This window comes from Cupressus sempervirens, chromosome 1 (genome assembly GCF_028749045.1).
Source record: "Cupressus sempervirens isolate cs-2001-9-10 chromosome 1, ASM2874904v1, whole genome shotgun sequence".
NCBI lineage: Eukaryota > Viridiplantae > Streptophyta > Pinopsida > Cupressales > Cupressaceae > Cupressus > Cupressus sempervirens.
In genome coordinates this window covers 797734644-797748906 of record NC_143118.1, presented here as the reverse complement: position 1 = coordinate 797748906, position 14263 = coordinate 797734644, and the positions used below count along the sequence as shown (strand labels likewise).

General features: G+C 30.0%; 1 protein-coding gene across 1 annotated transcript; it reads left to right on the top strand.

Moving 5' to 3' along the window:
• Window positions 1-2032: 2032 nt before the first annotated feature.
• On the top strand, window positions 2033-2637 carry LOC149580288 (defensin Tk-AMP-D2-like). Its single transcript, XM_089813457.1, has 2 exons — window positions 2033-2102; window positions 2250-2637. Exons 1-2 carry the CDS (start codon window positions 2033-2035, stop codon window positions 2423-2425), a joined length of 246 nt encoding a protein of 81 aa, XP_089669583.1. The 3' UTR covers window positions 2426-2637.
• The last annotated feature ends 11626 nt before the right edge of the window (window positions 2638-14263 follow it).

Sequence of the window (14263 nt, the reverse complement as noted above, 5' to 3'; positions counted from 1 at the left end):
CTCTAAATAGTTAAAACTTACCAGGTTTGAATCTATATAACAATAATTAATCTTGGCTTCTAACTCTTATCTATCAAAAAAAAGGAGGAACCATGCAAAAAAATTAAAGCACATTGTACAATATTTATTAGGACATTTTTTAAGTAAGCACCAAAATGATATTTTTAAATGGTCACTTTTGAACCCTTGTATACATAATGAATATCAAAAGTTTACCTTGAATATCCAAAACTATAAAATTATTTATCGACAATCAAATCACACAAAAATAACAAGTGCTATGTAGTGGCTAGTATTTGCCTAATAGTTTATTGTAGTTCTAATATAAATTAATTTAGCAAAAAATAATAGAATAAATTTACAAATAATAATTTAAATTAAAGTAATTAATTTATATATTTATTTTTAAAATGTTATATTTTATAAATAATGATTACTTAACATAATATATATAATTATAATACCAAAGATTAAAATTTAAAATTATATATTTATAGATGTTATTTTTAGTGAAATAATTATTTATTAAATAAATTGAATGTCAAAATAAAATTGTATGAAGTTTAAAATTAATTTTACTATTGTTTTAATATAATTTAAAATGTTCAAAATAATTTTAGACTAAGTAAAAGAATTAAAAGAAAAATACAAATACATTATATTTATTAAATGATTTAAGAAAAATATAAAATGTGTTTGTGTACAATAAATGCTTTATTAATATTAATAATTTTTTTAAAATGATATGTTGTAAAAATGTGGTAGTTTCTTAAAATATTGGCTCATTTCATGAAATTCGTATATAAGATGTTAAATCTATTAGCTAATCATTACTAAGATAAATGATTTTGATCATTTAATAACTTAAAATTAGCATTACAATAATATGTAGCCTTTAAAAAAATACTAATAATATATATAATTACTTATAGTATCTTTTCAAAAAATATTCTTATAAAAATAATAATAATAAAATATAGATTCACAGTTATTTAATTTTTATTTTTATTTTTAAGAAATTCAAAATCATACAATCTCGTATACGAACATTGAAAAGATTTTTTAATACCTAATTTTATTAATATTTATTTTTTAATAGTTTTTCTTTTTTCAATTTTAAAATATTAAAAAAGATAGAATATAATAATAAAAGAAGATAATACTAAAATGCATTATTATAATATATATATATTCTCTTTTATGCTTATTGAACATTTTTTAAGCAATGTTTGGAATATCTTCTAGTTGGAAAAGTTGATTTTACATATAATATATTATTTTATATTGTATTATATATATAATATGATATAACAGGTTGGCTAGTATTGTCGTAATAAATAGTGAAAAATGAATACAATAGTATATTACCTACAGCAAATACAATTAAAAAAACACCAAGATCTTTAGAAACTTATTAACCATAATAACATTATTACCCTTCTCTATATTAACTATTTACCATTTCTACACATAAAAAAAGTAAGTAAGTGGGTTTTATAGTCCACGACACTATGCCATATTTTTTGGGTTTACATATGGTGACAGTGATATGGGACTACCTCGTACTCTTTTTCAGAGGCGCTTGGTGCTACAAACGAGGCGTACATACCCTACCCCCCGTGGGATTTGAACTTGTGACCTCTCTTTCAAGAGTACAAGTTCTCCAGCACTAGGCCAACATGAATTCCCAATCCATATCCTTAAGATAGAATTTATACTGCCATCAAACAACAACGGTATATCTTGAACCATAACCAGCTGGCATTTTCCAGAAGCACACTGCTGATAAAACTATTCATTGCATAATAGTAATAAACAAATAATCATTTCCACACATTTGCTCACATAAAATTCTGTGTTTTTGAGAAGGCAACTCAAATCACATGTCGGTACCAGATGCTAACACTTATTTCTGATATTTTTACATGTGTCTTGACAAACTCTTTTTCTCTTACAACGTGGAAGCACCCAAATGAACAATGTTCTTCTATATAAGCCCTGCAATGCCCTCTCTTCTCAACAGACCACAACAATGGCACTGAGCATGAGAAAAAGCTTGAGTATTCTGGTTCTGGCTTTGTTATTAGTTTTTCATGTCCTTGGTAAGCTTCTTTTCAATTTATGGAGATCTCAAATGCATTTCTTCATGTTTTTTATGGATTAAATATACTCTTGTGCTGTATGTGAGTTGAAGCATCGTTGTATGTATTTCTGTTTCATTTGTATTGGGGCTGCTGATGTTGTTGCAGGAATGGAGGCAGAGGGAAAAGGAAGGCGAATGTGCAAGTCTCAGAGTCACCGTTACAAGGGATATTGCGCGAGGGACAGCAACTGCAAAAATGTGTGTAGGCAGGAGAATTTTCCATCAGGGAGCTGTGATCTTCATGGTGTGAACCGAAAATGTTATTGCTATAAGCCTTGTTAGAATCATTCTCTTTCCTACACAAACATCAATAAATTGGGAGCCTAACTTATGAGAGGATTGCTATAAAAGTAACTTGTTCTTAGATATTCTGTTCTGTATAGAAGTATGAATAAATTGTGTGTTTTAACTTATCAGAGCCTATCCCTTAATAAGCGGATTGGCATGTTTGAACTCCTCTTTTTTTATAAGATGGGAGTCTTTCTATTGTTCAATACTGTGACTGAGTCGAATGCTGGGTGAAAATAAAACAAACCGATGATCAGTTGTTTAAGTTGGATGTCCATAACATTCTATATTTTGATGTAGAAATTTTTAATTTAAATTTTTTTGATGGGTCTATCATTCATAGTCTTCAAGAGTCTAAGAGATATTTACCCTGCATGCACCTTAAACAATATATCAGTGGGATTAAATGCAGAGTCTGACTATTATCAAAACCAGTGGAATAGATACTTGCATTCATGTAAGCAAAATATATATTTTTATGGTTTTTGTAATTATTTGTTTAACTTTGCTACAAAAAATTAAAATAAATTTCCTAATATTTGATAAAAAGAAGAAGTAATTAAAAAGATTAATATATGTGAAAATATAGTAATATTAATTTCTTATGTTTATTTGGAAAATTCTTATATTTTTCTTTTAAATTTTTTTAAATTAATATGAATATAATAATAATACTATAATATATGTAGAGAGGGGGAATATATATATAAAATAATATTAACTTATTTTTCTTTCTAAAATAGATTAATATATGTGAAAATATAGTAATATTAATTTCTTATGTTTATTTGGAAAATTCTTATATTTTTCTTTTAAATTTTTTTAAATTAATATGAATATAATAATAATACTATAATATATGTAGAGAGGGGGAATATATATATAAAATAATATTAACTTATTTTTCTTTCTAAAATTCATATATTTTTCTTTTAAAAATTTTATATTTACAAAAAAAAAGACAATTTTATATTATTAAATAAAATTATATTTTTTTATTTTTTACAATTTTTAATGCTAATAAAATTAAATGTCATATTTTTTGGATTAAATAAATTAATATTTTTTTTTCTTTCTAAAAATCATATATTTTTCTTTTAAAAAGTTTTCAATTAATATGAATATAATAAGTATACTCAAATATATATTTATTGAAAAAAAGACAAGTTTATATTATTAAATAAAATAATATTTATTATTTTTTACAATACTTAATGGTAATAAAATTAAATGTCATATATTTTTTGATTAAGGTAGAAATAGGTTGTGAGGGACCCTAAACCCTCATGTCTAGATCTAAAAGATATTTAAATAATGTCCATCAATCCCAAATCAAGACCTTAAAACAAATTTTGAGGGGATCTAAAACCCCCTCCAATGGATTAAAACTCTTAGAACAAGACAAACTAGTATTTATTATTTTTTACAATTCCTAATAGTAATAAAATTAAATGTCATTTTTTTTGAGGGGATCTAAAACCCCCTCCAATGGATTAAAACTCTTAGAACAAGACAAACTAGTATTTATTATTTTTTACAATTCCTAATAGTAATAAAATTAAATGTCATTTTTTTTGGATTAAGGTAGAAATAGGTTTTGAGGGACCCCAAACCCTCATGTCTAGATCTAAAAGATATTTAAATAATGTCCATCAATCCCAAATCAAGACCCTAAAACAAATTTTGAGGCGATCTAAGATCCCCTCCAATGGATTAAAACTCTTAGAACAAGACAAAATAGATTGACAGTAAATGTCTACCAGTCTAGCCAAACCAAAACAAAAGCATAATACAAAATGTCTACCAACCCTAGCCAAACCAAAATCAAACCAAAATAAAAGCATAAGACAAAAAACAAAAGCATAATACAAAATGTCTACCAATCCCAGCCAAACCAAAACCAAACCAAAATAAAAGCATAAGACAAAAAGAAAAGACAAGTCTAAAAATAAACATTATGTCTACCAACCCCAGCCAAACCAAAACCAAACCAAAATAAAAGCATAAGACAAAAAACAAAAGCATAATACAAAATGTCTACCAACCCTAGCCAAACCAAAACCAAACCAAAATAAAAGCATAAGACAAAAAGAAAAGACAAGTCTAAAAATAAACATTATAACCAAAGGTTTCAAGGGAACTTGAAACCCCCTACAATACAATTGAATAGATAAAAAATCCCACAATAAGTCAAAAGTTAATGTGAATTAATAATAAATGTCTAGCACCCCCAACCAAACCAAAACAAAAGTATAAGACAAGATGCTTATAAACATAAGCATTATAACCATGTTGTTGAACTAGGTTTTCAAGCAACAGGAAGCCACCACTTTTAGTCCAAAAGGGAACCATGTTGTTGAACTAGGTTTTTGGTTTTTGAGCAACAGGAAGCCACCACTTGTAGTCCAAAAGGGAAAGTTAAGAATTTCTCCAACTAGGTTTTCGAGCAACAGGAACCCACAACTTGTAACTTAAAAGGGAAATCTAAGAATTTCCTTTATCTCCCTTCTTGTAGGAATGTAAAGTCATATCAAATTGGGGAGATGTAAAGTCATATCAAATTGGGGAGGAGCTTAGGTTTTCTAGTCATAGGTATCCAACCATCCTCCACCATAGCAACCTTAGAGATCCACAACTAAGATTTCAAAATAGAAGATCCAAGGATAGAAACCTAGGTTGGACTAGCACATGTAACCCTCACTAGAAGAACCACATCCACAGTAGGACCACCCATGGGAGCAGCCACAAAGATAACAACTACAACACCATCAAAAAATTGTTGAGTAGAAACACTAGCAACACAAGTACTACCAACACTATCCAGAACAGAGTCATCCTGAGAAAACCCTAAATTTTTTAATAGAGTAGAACCAACAAGCACCACAACCAACATCTAGATGGAATCAATAGACACTGTCTCCACCATTTGATTAGAGCTAGGAGGTACTACATCTACTTTTAGATCGAAACTATAATGCACCACATCCACCTTTCGATAGGAACCAATAGGCACTACATCTACCTTATGATTAAAACCAACATAAACCACAATCTCATCCCCTTTGTGACCTTGGACAAATCCAACCAAATCTGTAGGATTATCCTCCACGTGAGAGGATTTTTTACCATGTAGTATTGCAACGAAGCCCCCTTCCACCATGAGGAAGGTTTTTAGGTAGTATTGTAACGAAGCCCCCTTTCGCCATGAGGAGGATTTTTAGCTTTAATTTTCTTAGCCTCACACTTTGTTGCAAGTATTTCATGTACTAAAAGAAAGACCTTCATGATTTAAAGGTTGAACCTAAGAACCCATAGGAATGCATAGTTCAATCTCATCCAGAAGCCCTTTCAAAATGTCTATATCAACAAGAATGCTAGAATAGATAGATTGAAAAATATCAAAAGAGTTGGAATCCACCATAATGAAAACCCCTAAGGCCTCTCCAATATCGTCAAAAATAGAGTCCAACCAAAGTTGAAGAGGAAGGTTAGGAACTCTTACCTAGATAGGCATCTTGCAAAAGGATTCAAATGATGGGTGTACTCCAAATGTCATGGTTTCACCATTAGAAGGAAGAAATTTTCCCATGTAAAGAAGTGCTCACAGAGAATGACCCTTCTATGCTCCATGTTATTAAATCTAGACTCTTAAAAAACCTTTAGGCAAAGGAAAAATATGAACATAATCTACAATATAAGGTTTCGAGTACTTGGAAATCCATGCATGGAATCCTGGTAGAGTGAACCAAAAACCTCTAAATTGACAAATAATGATATCATTAGAAAGGGCCTCAAACTATTGGTCAATATCTAATAGAGTATCCTCATTCAAGTTCAACAATATTGAACCAACAAGTTGGAAATGGTTGGGACTCTGCTGACTTTTCTATTTCCAAGCCCCCACCATTACACACAGATTAGGCATAAGAATTCCCTATCTTGACACACACTGAGGGTCCACACATAGGCCTAACCACATATCCAACTGCAACATTCAAAACCAAGGGCAACTCTACCTTAGGGTTCAAATGATTTTATAAAGGTTTACCCTATATTTGATTCAACAATGTTGCACCCTATCATATATGGTTTAAACATGGAAAAATGACCAAAATGAACATCAAATATCATGCCACTTTGTGTTGTTAATCTAAAATTTTCCTTTAATTTTAGCCAATTTTGAATTGGAAAAATAAAACACTTCTCAAATTCATTGTAGAGCTCCAAGTCTCTTACTTTTTTCATTGTTTGTTTATATCGCATATTAGTCTTTGAAAACTATGTTTGCTAAATAATAAAATACCTTTTCTAATATCTTGATAAAAAGAAGAAATTAGTAATATATTTGAAAACATACTAATATTGTTCACTTTTTTTGAAAACAAGTTTCCAAAATTCATATATTTTTCTTTTAAAAAGATTTTAAATTGATATGAATATTTAATAATAAAACTAGAATACGTATTTATGAAAAAACATATCTTTATATTATTAAATAAAATAGTAATATTTTCCTTAACAATTTTTAATGGTCATCAATAAAACTAAGTGTCATATTTATAATTTTATAAAGATTTAACCGATATTATTATTCAACAATTTTGTACCCTATCATATACAATTCAAACATGAAAAATGATTGAAATGACCATCAAATTATTTGCCTAATTCATGTTTATACTCTAAATTTTTCTTTTAATCTTAGTAAATTTTGAAGCATAAGCAAAATTGGAGAATCCCATATGTAATCTATTCTTTTACCTATCTTATGGTATTTGGAAGAATAAAACAAACATTTCTTCAAACTTTTTCTAGAGTTCCAAGTCTCCTACTCACATTTTTCATTTTTTTTTACATCGCATGCCATATGGCACATCTCTCTATCACATTATGACATAGCCAGAGCATCCTAGGTGTAATTGTAATTTTTCATCACCCATGTCTTTTTCAATAAGGGTTTTATTAGTGCAGAGTTGTTGTTTCTAGAAGATTACCTTTTCTCGTAAGTTAGTCATTTAATCTCAAAATGTTCATTTTCATTCATAGATACTCATTTTAGATATATCATCCTACTACTAAATTTTCATTGCAATATCTAGTGTAATTGTGGAGTAATTGAAAATGTTTGTATTGGCAATGGGTATAAAATCTTTGAACTCGATTTCAAATGCTTTAGAGGCTCCAAAAAGGGGTCAAACCTCGACCTATAAACTTGCACTAGCTAAGGACTATAGATAAGGTTGTGTCATTTTCAAAAAGGGGGTAATAGTAGTCAATTAGAGTAACAATTAATGAGTTCTGGTCTCCAAAAATTGTGTTACAAGACAATGAAATTCCTTAGAAATTTATTTCAAGAGTTCAAAAATTCATTGGGACTTTCTCTAATGTAATAAAATTTTAAAAATAATAATTTAGGATTGGTTGACCTCAAGTTTTAGGGATAAATTTCTTGAACCTTTTTGGGTGGAAAATTTGTATATATAAAGAATGCTTGTATGGTTTTCTAAGACATTTTTGGGGGAATGTTGGTGGTGACTCTTTCTTAAAAAATATTGTAGCATGTGTTATTTCTAAAATTTGTAATTCCATACTTTTGGGTATAATAAGAAGTTAGTTTTTTGTTCTTACAAATTTTTGGTGTTTGTATATGTCCATTATGTGTTTGTGTTGTAAAGGGAAGTACCCTTCATTGAGTGGTATCAAAGCAAGATTTCTTGATAGATAGATTGCTAACTATGAGGAAATGTTTACTAGGACCATAGTTGTGGGCTTGAACAATAAGTGTAGAAATACATCTACGAAGGGACCATGGCAAAGAGTTGGAGGTGTAATAACTAAGGATTTTAGAGCCCTACAAAGACTAAGTGCAAGCATTAAAAGAGGATTTTCATAGAGGAACAAATATTGTAGTGAGAGATGAAGGTGAGGATGAATTCCAAGAAAAAGAGAATGTTGAATAAGAAGGAGAAGAAGCACCTAGGGACCTTGAGGATGATACGGTTTATAGAGCTATTTCCAAGATTGGAAAAATACCGAAGATTGAAGTCCTCGCATTTTTGGGAAATCTTAACCTAAAGGAACTGGTTGATTGGATCAATGATCGAGAAGAGTAGTTTGAGTATGAAGAAATTGAAGATCTTGAGAGGGTCAATTTTGTGAAGGAAAAACTGAATGGGCATGCAAAAATTTGGTGGTAGGAGACTAAATTAGAGTAAAATAGAAGAGGAAAGGATAAAATCACAAGATGGGATCAGATGGTGGAGAAATTAAAGTGATAATTCATTTCTATGGATTTATATAAACTTGATTTGCTGAAGAAACTACAAGGGTTAAAGCAAGAAAGAAGATCTACTTAGGAGTATGCAAAAGTTGACAAAGAGAGAGTTTCTCACTACCTTAATGGGTTGAGGCCAAGTATCTTGGAGGAGTTGAGGTTGGTTAAAATGACCAATATTGAAGAGGCATACTAGTTTACCTTAAGGGTAGAAGAAAATTTGAATAGGAATTCTAAAAGTAGGAAAAGTGGAAGAAGTTGTGGTCAAAGATCTAGTGGATAGTCTTATGGAGGCCAAAATGAACATCAAAAAAATAATGATGAGGAAAGAAGCAGTCAAAATCAAAGGGGAAAAAATTAATTAATTTTTTATATCAAAATAATAGGTTTCAGAGAGGAAGAGGAAGAGGGAAAGGACTTGAGAGAGGAGATTTTTGTGGAACTTGTTTCAATTGTGGTGAGGAAAGTCATAGAGAATATAAAGGTCCTCAATGCTAAGGAAGGGCATATAAAAGACTAGAAGGCAATGCACAAGCTGAACATGTGGATTAAAATTCCAAGTCATCATATTTTAAAGATACTAAAAGAGTTGATATCCTAGTTAATGGAAAAATCTTACGAGTAATGAGAATGAAACTAATAGGAGGATATGTTTTCATACTAGGTATATGTGTAAGGATAAGTGTTGTAATGTGATTATCAATAGTGAGAGCACTAACAATTTTTTGTTAGAGGAGATGGTTATAAAGTTAAAGTTTGAGAGATAAACACCCATGTCCATACCAGATTATCTAGGTGAAGGATGACCACAAGGTCATGCTCAATGAACAATGCCTAGTAAAGTTCATGATTGGGAGTTGCCCAAATGAGGTACTATGTGAATCGTGCCTATAGATGTATGTCCTATGTTGTTTGCAAGGTCATGGCATTTTGATAGGTGTATTGTATGTGATGATCGTATACATACATATTATCTGAAAAATGATGGAGTGAGACACAAGATAAAAGACATTGAAGGACATAAAAGAAATGGTAAGTAGAAATGCCAGAATATGGTTACTCTAAGGAAGAAAGTATGTATGAGGCAAGAGCACATGTGTTTCACTTTAATTATAAAATTTGGTAAACTAGAAGTAGAAGGTGTACCTACAGAAGTCAAGGACAACTTTAGTGGCTAATATTTGCCAATTGGCTAATCTCACTCATCGGGGTTCCCAAATTTGGCTAATTTTTTTTGCACTCTTTGGGTGTCCATGTCACCTACACTTTACCAAAATTGGGTCCCATTCTTAGGCCAATCACCAATAATAATACAAAAGTATTTATATTTTAGTGATGACTTTGCCAATGAAATATTTTTCTATGTAGTAAATTATAAAAAATTGCCTATAATTTTCAAGGCTTGTCTTAATTGATGGTCATATTCACTAATATTTGGTAAAAATTTAAGTTACACTACAGGTTAAGTATGTAGATTTGACAAGTATCTCTATTCTGAAGAATTTTCTAGGGATAGCTTTAAGAAACCCCTCTTTAGAAAAAAGTATAAAATTTTGGCAAATCGAACATTAATTTAGGGGGAAAAAAATTAATTTCTATTAGTGAATTTTTATTTTTAAGTAGGAAATTTTTTAATTTTATTGGCAATTATTTTTCAATCATATGAAAATTCTATAAAATCTTGGCGAATGTTTCATTATTGATGAAAATTGTGGAAAAGAGTACACATGTGTAGAAATAATAATTTTATAATAATAATAATAATAATTATTATATGGAGCCTAATTGATTATCAAACTTTAAGGTTAAATTTAACCTACTTTTATTATTGTAGTTTCCCTCCAAAATACTGAATGGTGGTTTGGGGGAAGCACGCCTATTATTTTTAACTATTGGATGATCCTAAATCAATGGCCTAAATCCTATTTCAAGCCAACCTTTTAAAAGGATACCAAGGTGTAAAGAAATTCCCCAAAGTAAAGACACGTGTCCCTAATCAAATCTCTTTCATGGAAAAGTGAGAAAGGATAAAAGGTTCCATGAAAATTCTTCAGAATAGAGCTATTGTCAAATCTACATACTTAATCTGTAGTGTAACTTAAATTGTTACCAAATATTGGTCAATATGACCATAAATTAAGATAAGCCCTTAAAATTATAGGTGATTTTTTTTAATTTACTACATCGGAAAATTAGATTCCATTGGCGAAGTCATCACTAAAATATAAATACTTTTGTATTATTATTGGCAATTGGCCTAAGAACGAGACCCAATTTTGGTAAAGTGCAGGCAACATGGACACCCAAAGAGTGCAAAAAGTAAGCCAAATTTGGGAACCTGATGAATGAGATTAGCCAATTGGAAAATATTAGCCACTAAAGTTATCCTTGGAATTTTCATGGAACCTTTTATCCTTTCTCACTTTTCCACAAAAGATATTTGATTGGAGACACGTGTCTTTACTTTGGGGAATTTCTTTACACCTTGGTATCCTTTTAAAAGATTGGCTTCAAATAGGATTTAGGCCATTGATTTAGGATCATCCAACAATTAAAAATAATAGGGGTGCTTCCCCCAAACCACCATTCAATATTTTGGAGGGAAACTATAATGATAAAAGTAGGCTAAATTTAACCTTAAAGTTTGATGATTAATTAGGCTCCATATAATAATAATAATAATAAAATCATTATTTCTAGGCATGTGTACTTTTTTCCACAATTTTCATCAATAATGAAAGATTCACTAGGATTTTATAGAATTTTCATAAGATTGAAAAAAAATCACCAATAAAATTAAAAAATTTCCAATTTAGAAATAAAAATTTGACAATAGAAATTAATTTTTTTCCCTTGTTTGATTCGCCAAAATTTTATACTTTTTTCTAAAGAGGGGTTTCTTAAAGCTATCCCTGGCAGAAGTTGCAAATTTGTTTGATGAGTTTATAGATATTATAGCTAATAATGTGTTTAATAACTTGCCATGTGTGAAAATATTGATCACTAGAGGAAATTGATTCTAGGAGTTATTTTTCCAAATAAAAAAGCACATAGAATGACACCATGGGAAAGTAAAGAGTTGAATCGACAAGTGCAAGAGTTGTTACAGAAAGGATTGATTTGAAAGAGTATAAATCCAGGTTTTTTACCAACAACATTAGCACCAAATAAAAATGGAAAATGGAGGATGTGTAGAGATTTTTGGGCCATCAATAAGATCATATCAAGTGTATAGATTCCCCTTGTCAAGGGTTGATGATTATGGACTATTTGAATGGGTCAGTTTATTTCACAAAAATAGATTTGAAAAGGGAATATCACCAAATCCAAATCAAAGAAGGAGATGAATGAAATATTTCCTTCAAGATAAAGGATGAGTTGTATGAGTGGCTAGTCATGCCTTTTGGGTTAACCAATGCATCAAGCACATTCATGTGGCTCATGAATGAGGTATTGAAAACATTTCTAGATAAGCTTGTCATTATTTACGTAAAAGATATTTTGATATTTAGTAAGACATTGGAAGAGTTTATAACACATATTTGTAGGATCTTTGAGAGGAGAAGGAGAGAGAAATTATTGATTAATCTAAAGAAGTGCACCTTTGTGAAGAATTAGTTAGTATAATTATTTTTTTCAGTTTTGGAAAAAGGCCTAGAAATGGACCCAAGGAAGGTAAATTCTATCCTCAAATTCCCTACCCCAAGAAGTGTGAGTGAGGTAAGATCTAAGTTTCACGGTTTGACTAGATTTTATTGAAACTCTATTAGGATTTTTAGAAGTGTTTGTAGAACCTTGACTGAAACAATGAGAGCATGTATGAAGGATTTTAAATGGACTATTGGAATAGATAATTCTTTTGAATTGTTAAAATAGAAAGTTGAAATGTGTTTCAAGTAGATTGTGATGCTAGTGATAATGCAATTGGAGCTATTTTAAGTCAAGAAGGTAGACTCCTTGCTTACTTTAGTGAGAAGTTAAATGATGCTAGAAGAAAATATTCTATTTATGATAAGGAGTTTTATGCTATAGTTTAGACATTCAAGAAATGGGATATTATTTTCTTCCTAAGGGTTTTGTTTTATATATTCATCATCAAGCTTTGCAATATTTGAATAGTTAAAGGAAGTTGAATCAAAGGCATTCTAAATGGGTTAACTTTTTGCAGTGTTGTAAAACATATCTTTTTATGTACAAGAGCGGGAAGTCTAATAGGGTTGGAGATGTTCTTCACAGGAGACAATGTTACTAATAGAGATGCAAACTCAAATTGTTGGGTCTAAGGAACTCAAGATTTTATATCCACGAGATCCCGATTTTGGTGAAGCTTAAAAAATATGTACATATCTTATTACTTTAAATAGAAAGAGGTGGTTAAATTTTATTATTTATGATAGTATGTTATTTAGAAGAAGTCAATTGTTCATTTTGAGTTATATTAGGAAGAATCTCATCAAGGAGAAACATAGCAGGGAGCTAGACATTTTGGTTGAGATAAAACCATTGCTTTGATTAGTGAGAAATACTATTGCCCACTACTACAACAAGATGTCAATAAATTTATACAAAGTTACTAACTATTACACATGACAAAAGGAGAAAAGAAGAATACAAGGTTGTTGCCATTACGTTTACCAACAAAGCCTTGGGGAGACATCAATATGGACTTTATTCTTAGTTTACCAAGGACTTAGTGAGAGGGTATGATTCAATATTTTTTATGGTTGATAGGTTTTCAAAGATGACACATTTCATTCCTTGCAAGAAGACTAATGATGTTCTACCAACAAATGTCCACTTGTACTCTAAATAATTGAAACTTACAAATTTTGACTGCAGGAGCTGTGCAAGTGTATTGGTATACATAAAGCACAAGGATGTTGCTGATATGAATGTATTAAATTTGCAAATTTTTGAAACGATTGTAATACAATATTTGTTGGGACATTTTTAAATAGATATCAAGATGATATTTCTAATTACCCACTTTTAAACATTTGTACATAATAAATACCAAAACTTTACCTTCAATATTCAAAATTATTAACAATTAAAACACAAAAATAATAAAAACAGACCAAAATCCTTAGAAACTTATCAACTCTGATTATTACCCTTCCCCTCTACCATTTCTACTAATGAATTCCCAATCCGAATCCTTAAGATAGAGTTTGTATTCCATCGAATAACAATTGTACTAATTATACAACCCATAACCAGCTGGCTGTTTCTAGAAGCATTTGTATATCATGCCTCCACCTCACTGCTGATAAAGCTATTCTTCCCATAAATATAAATGAAAAATAATCATTTCCACACATCTGCTCACATAAAACTCTGTGCTTTTGATAAGGTAGCTCAAATCTTGAACAAATAAACTAAATCACAAGTCGGTGCCAGATGCTAACATCTCTTTCTTATGTTTTTATCCTGTTTACATGTGTCTTGAAGAAACTATTTTTCCTCTTGGAACGTGGAAGCACTAAGTACAATACCCAAATAAACAATGTTCTTCTATATAAGCCCTGCAATACCCTCACTTCTTAACAGAACACCAA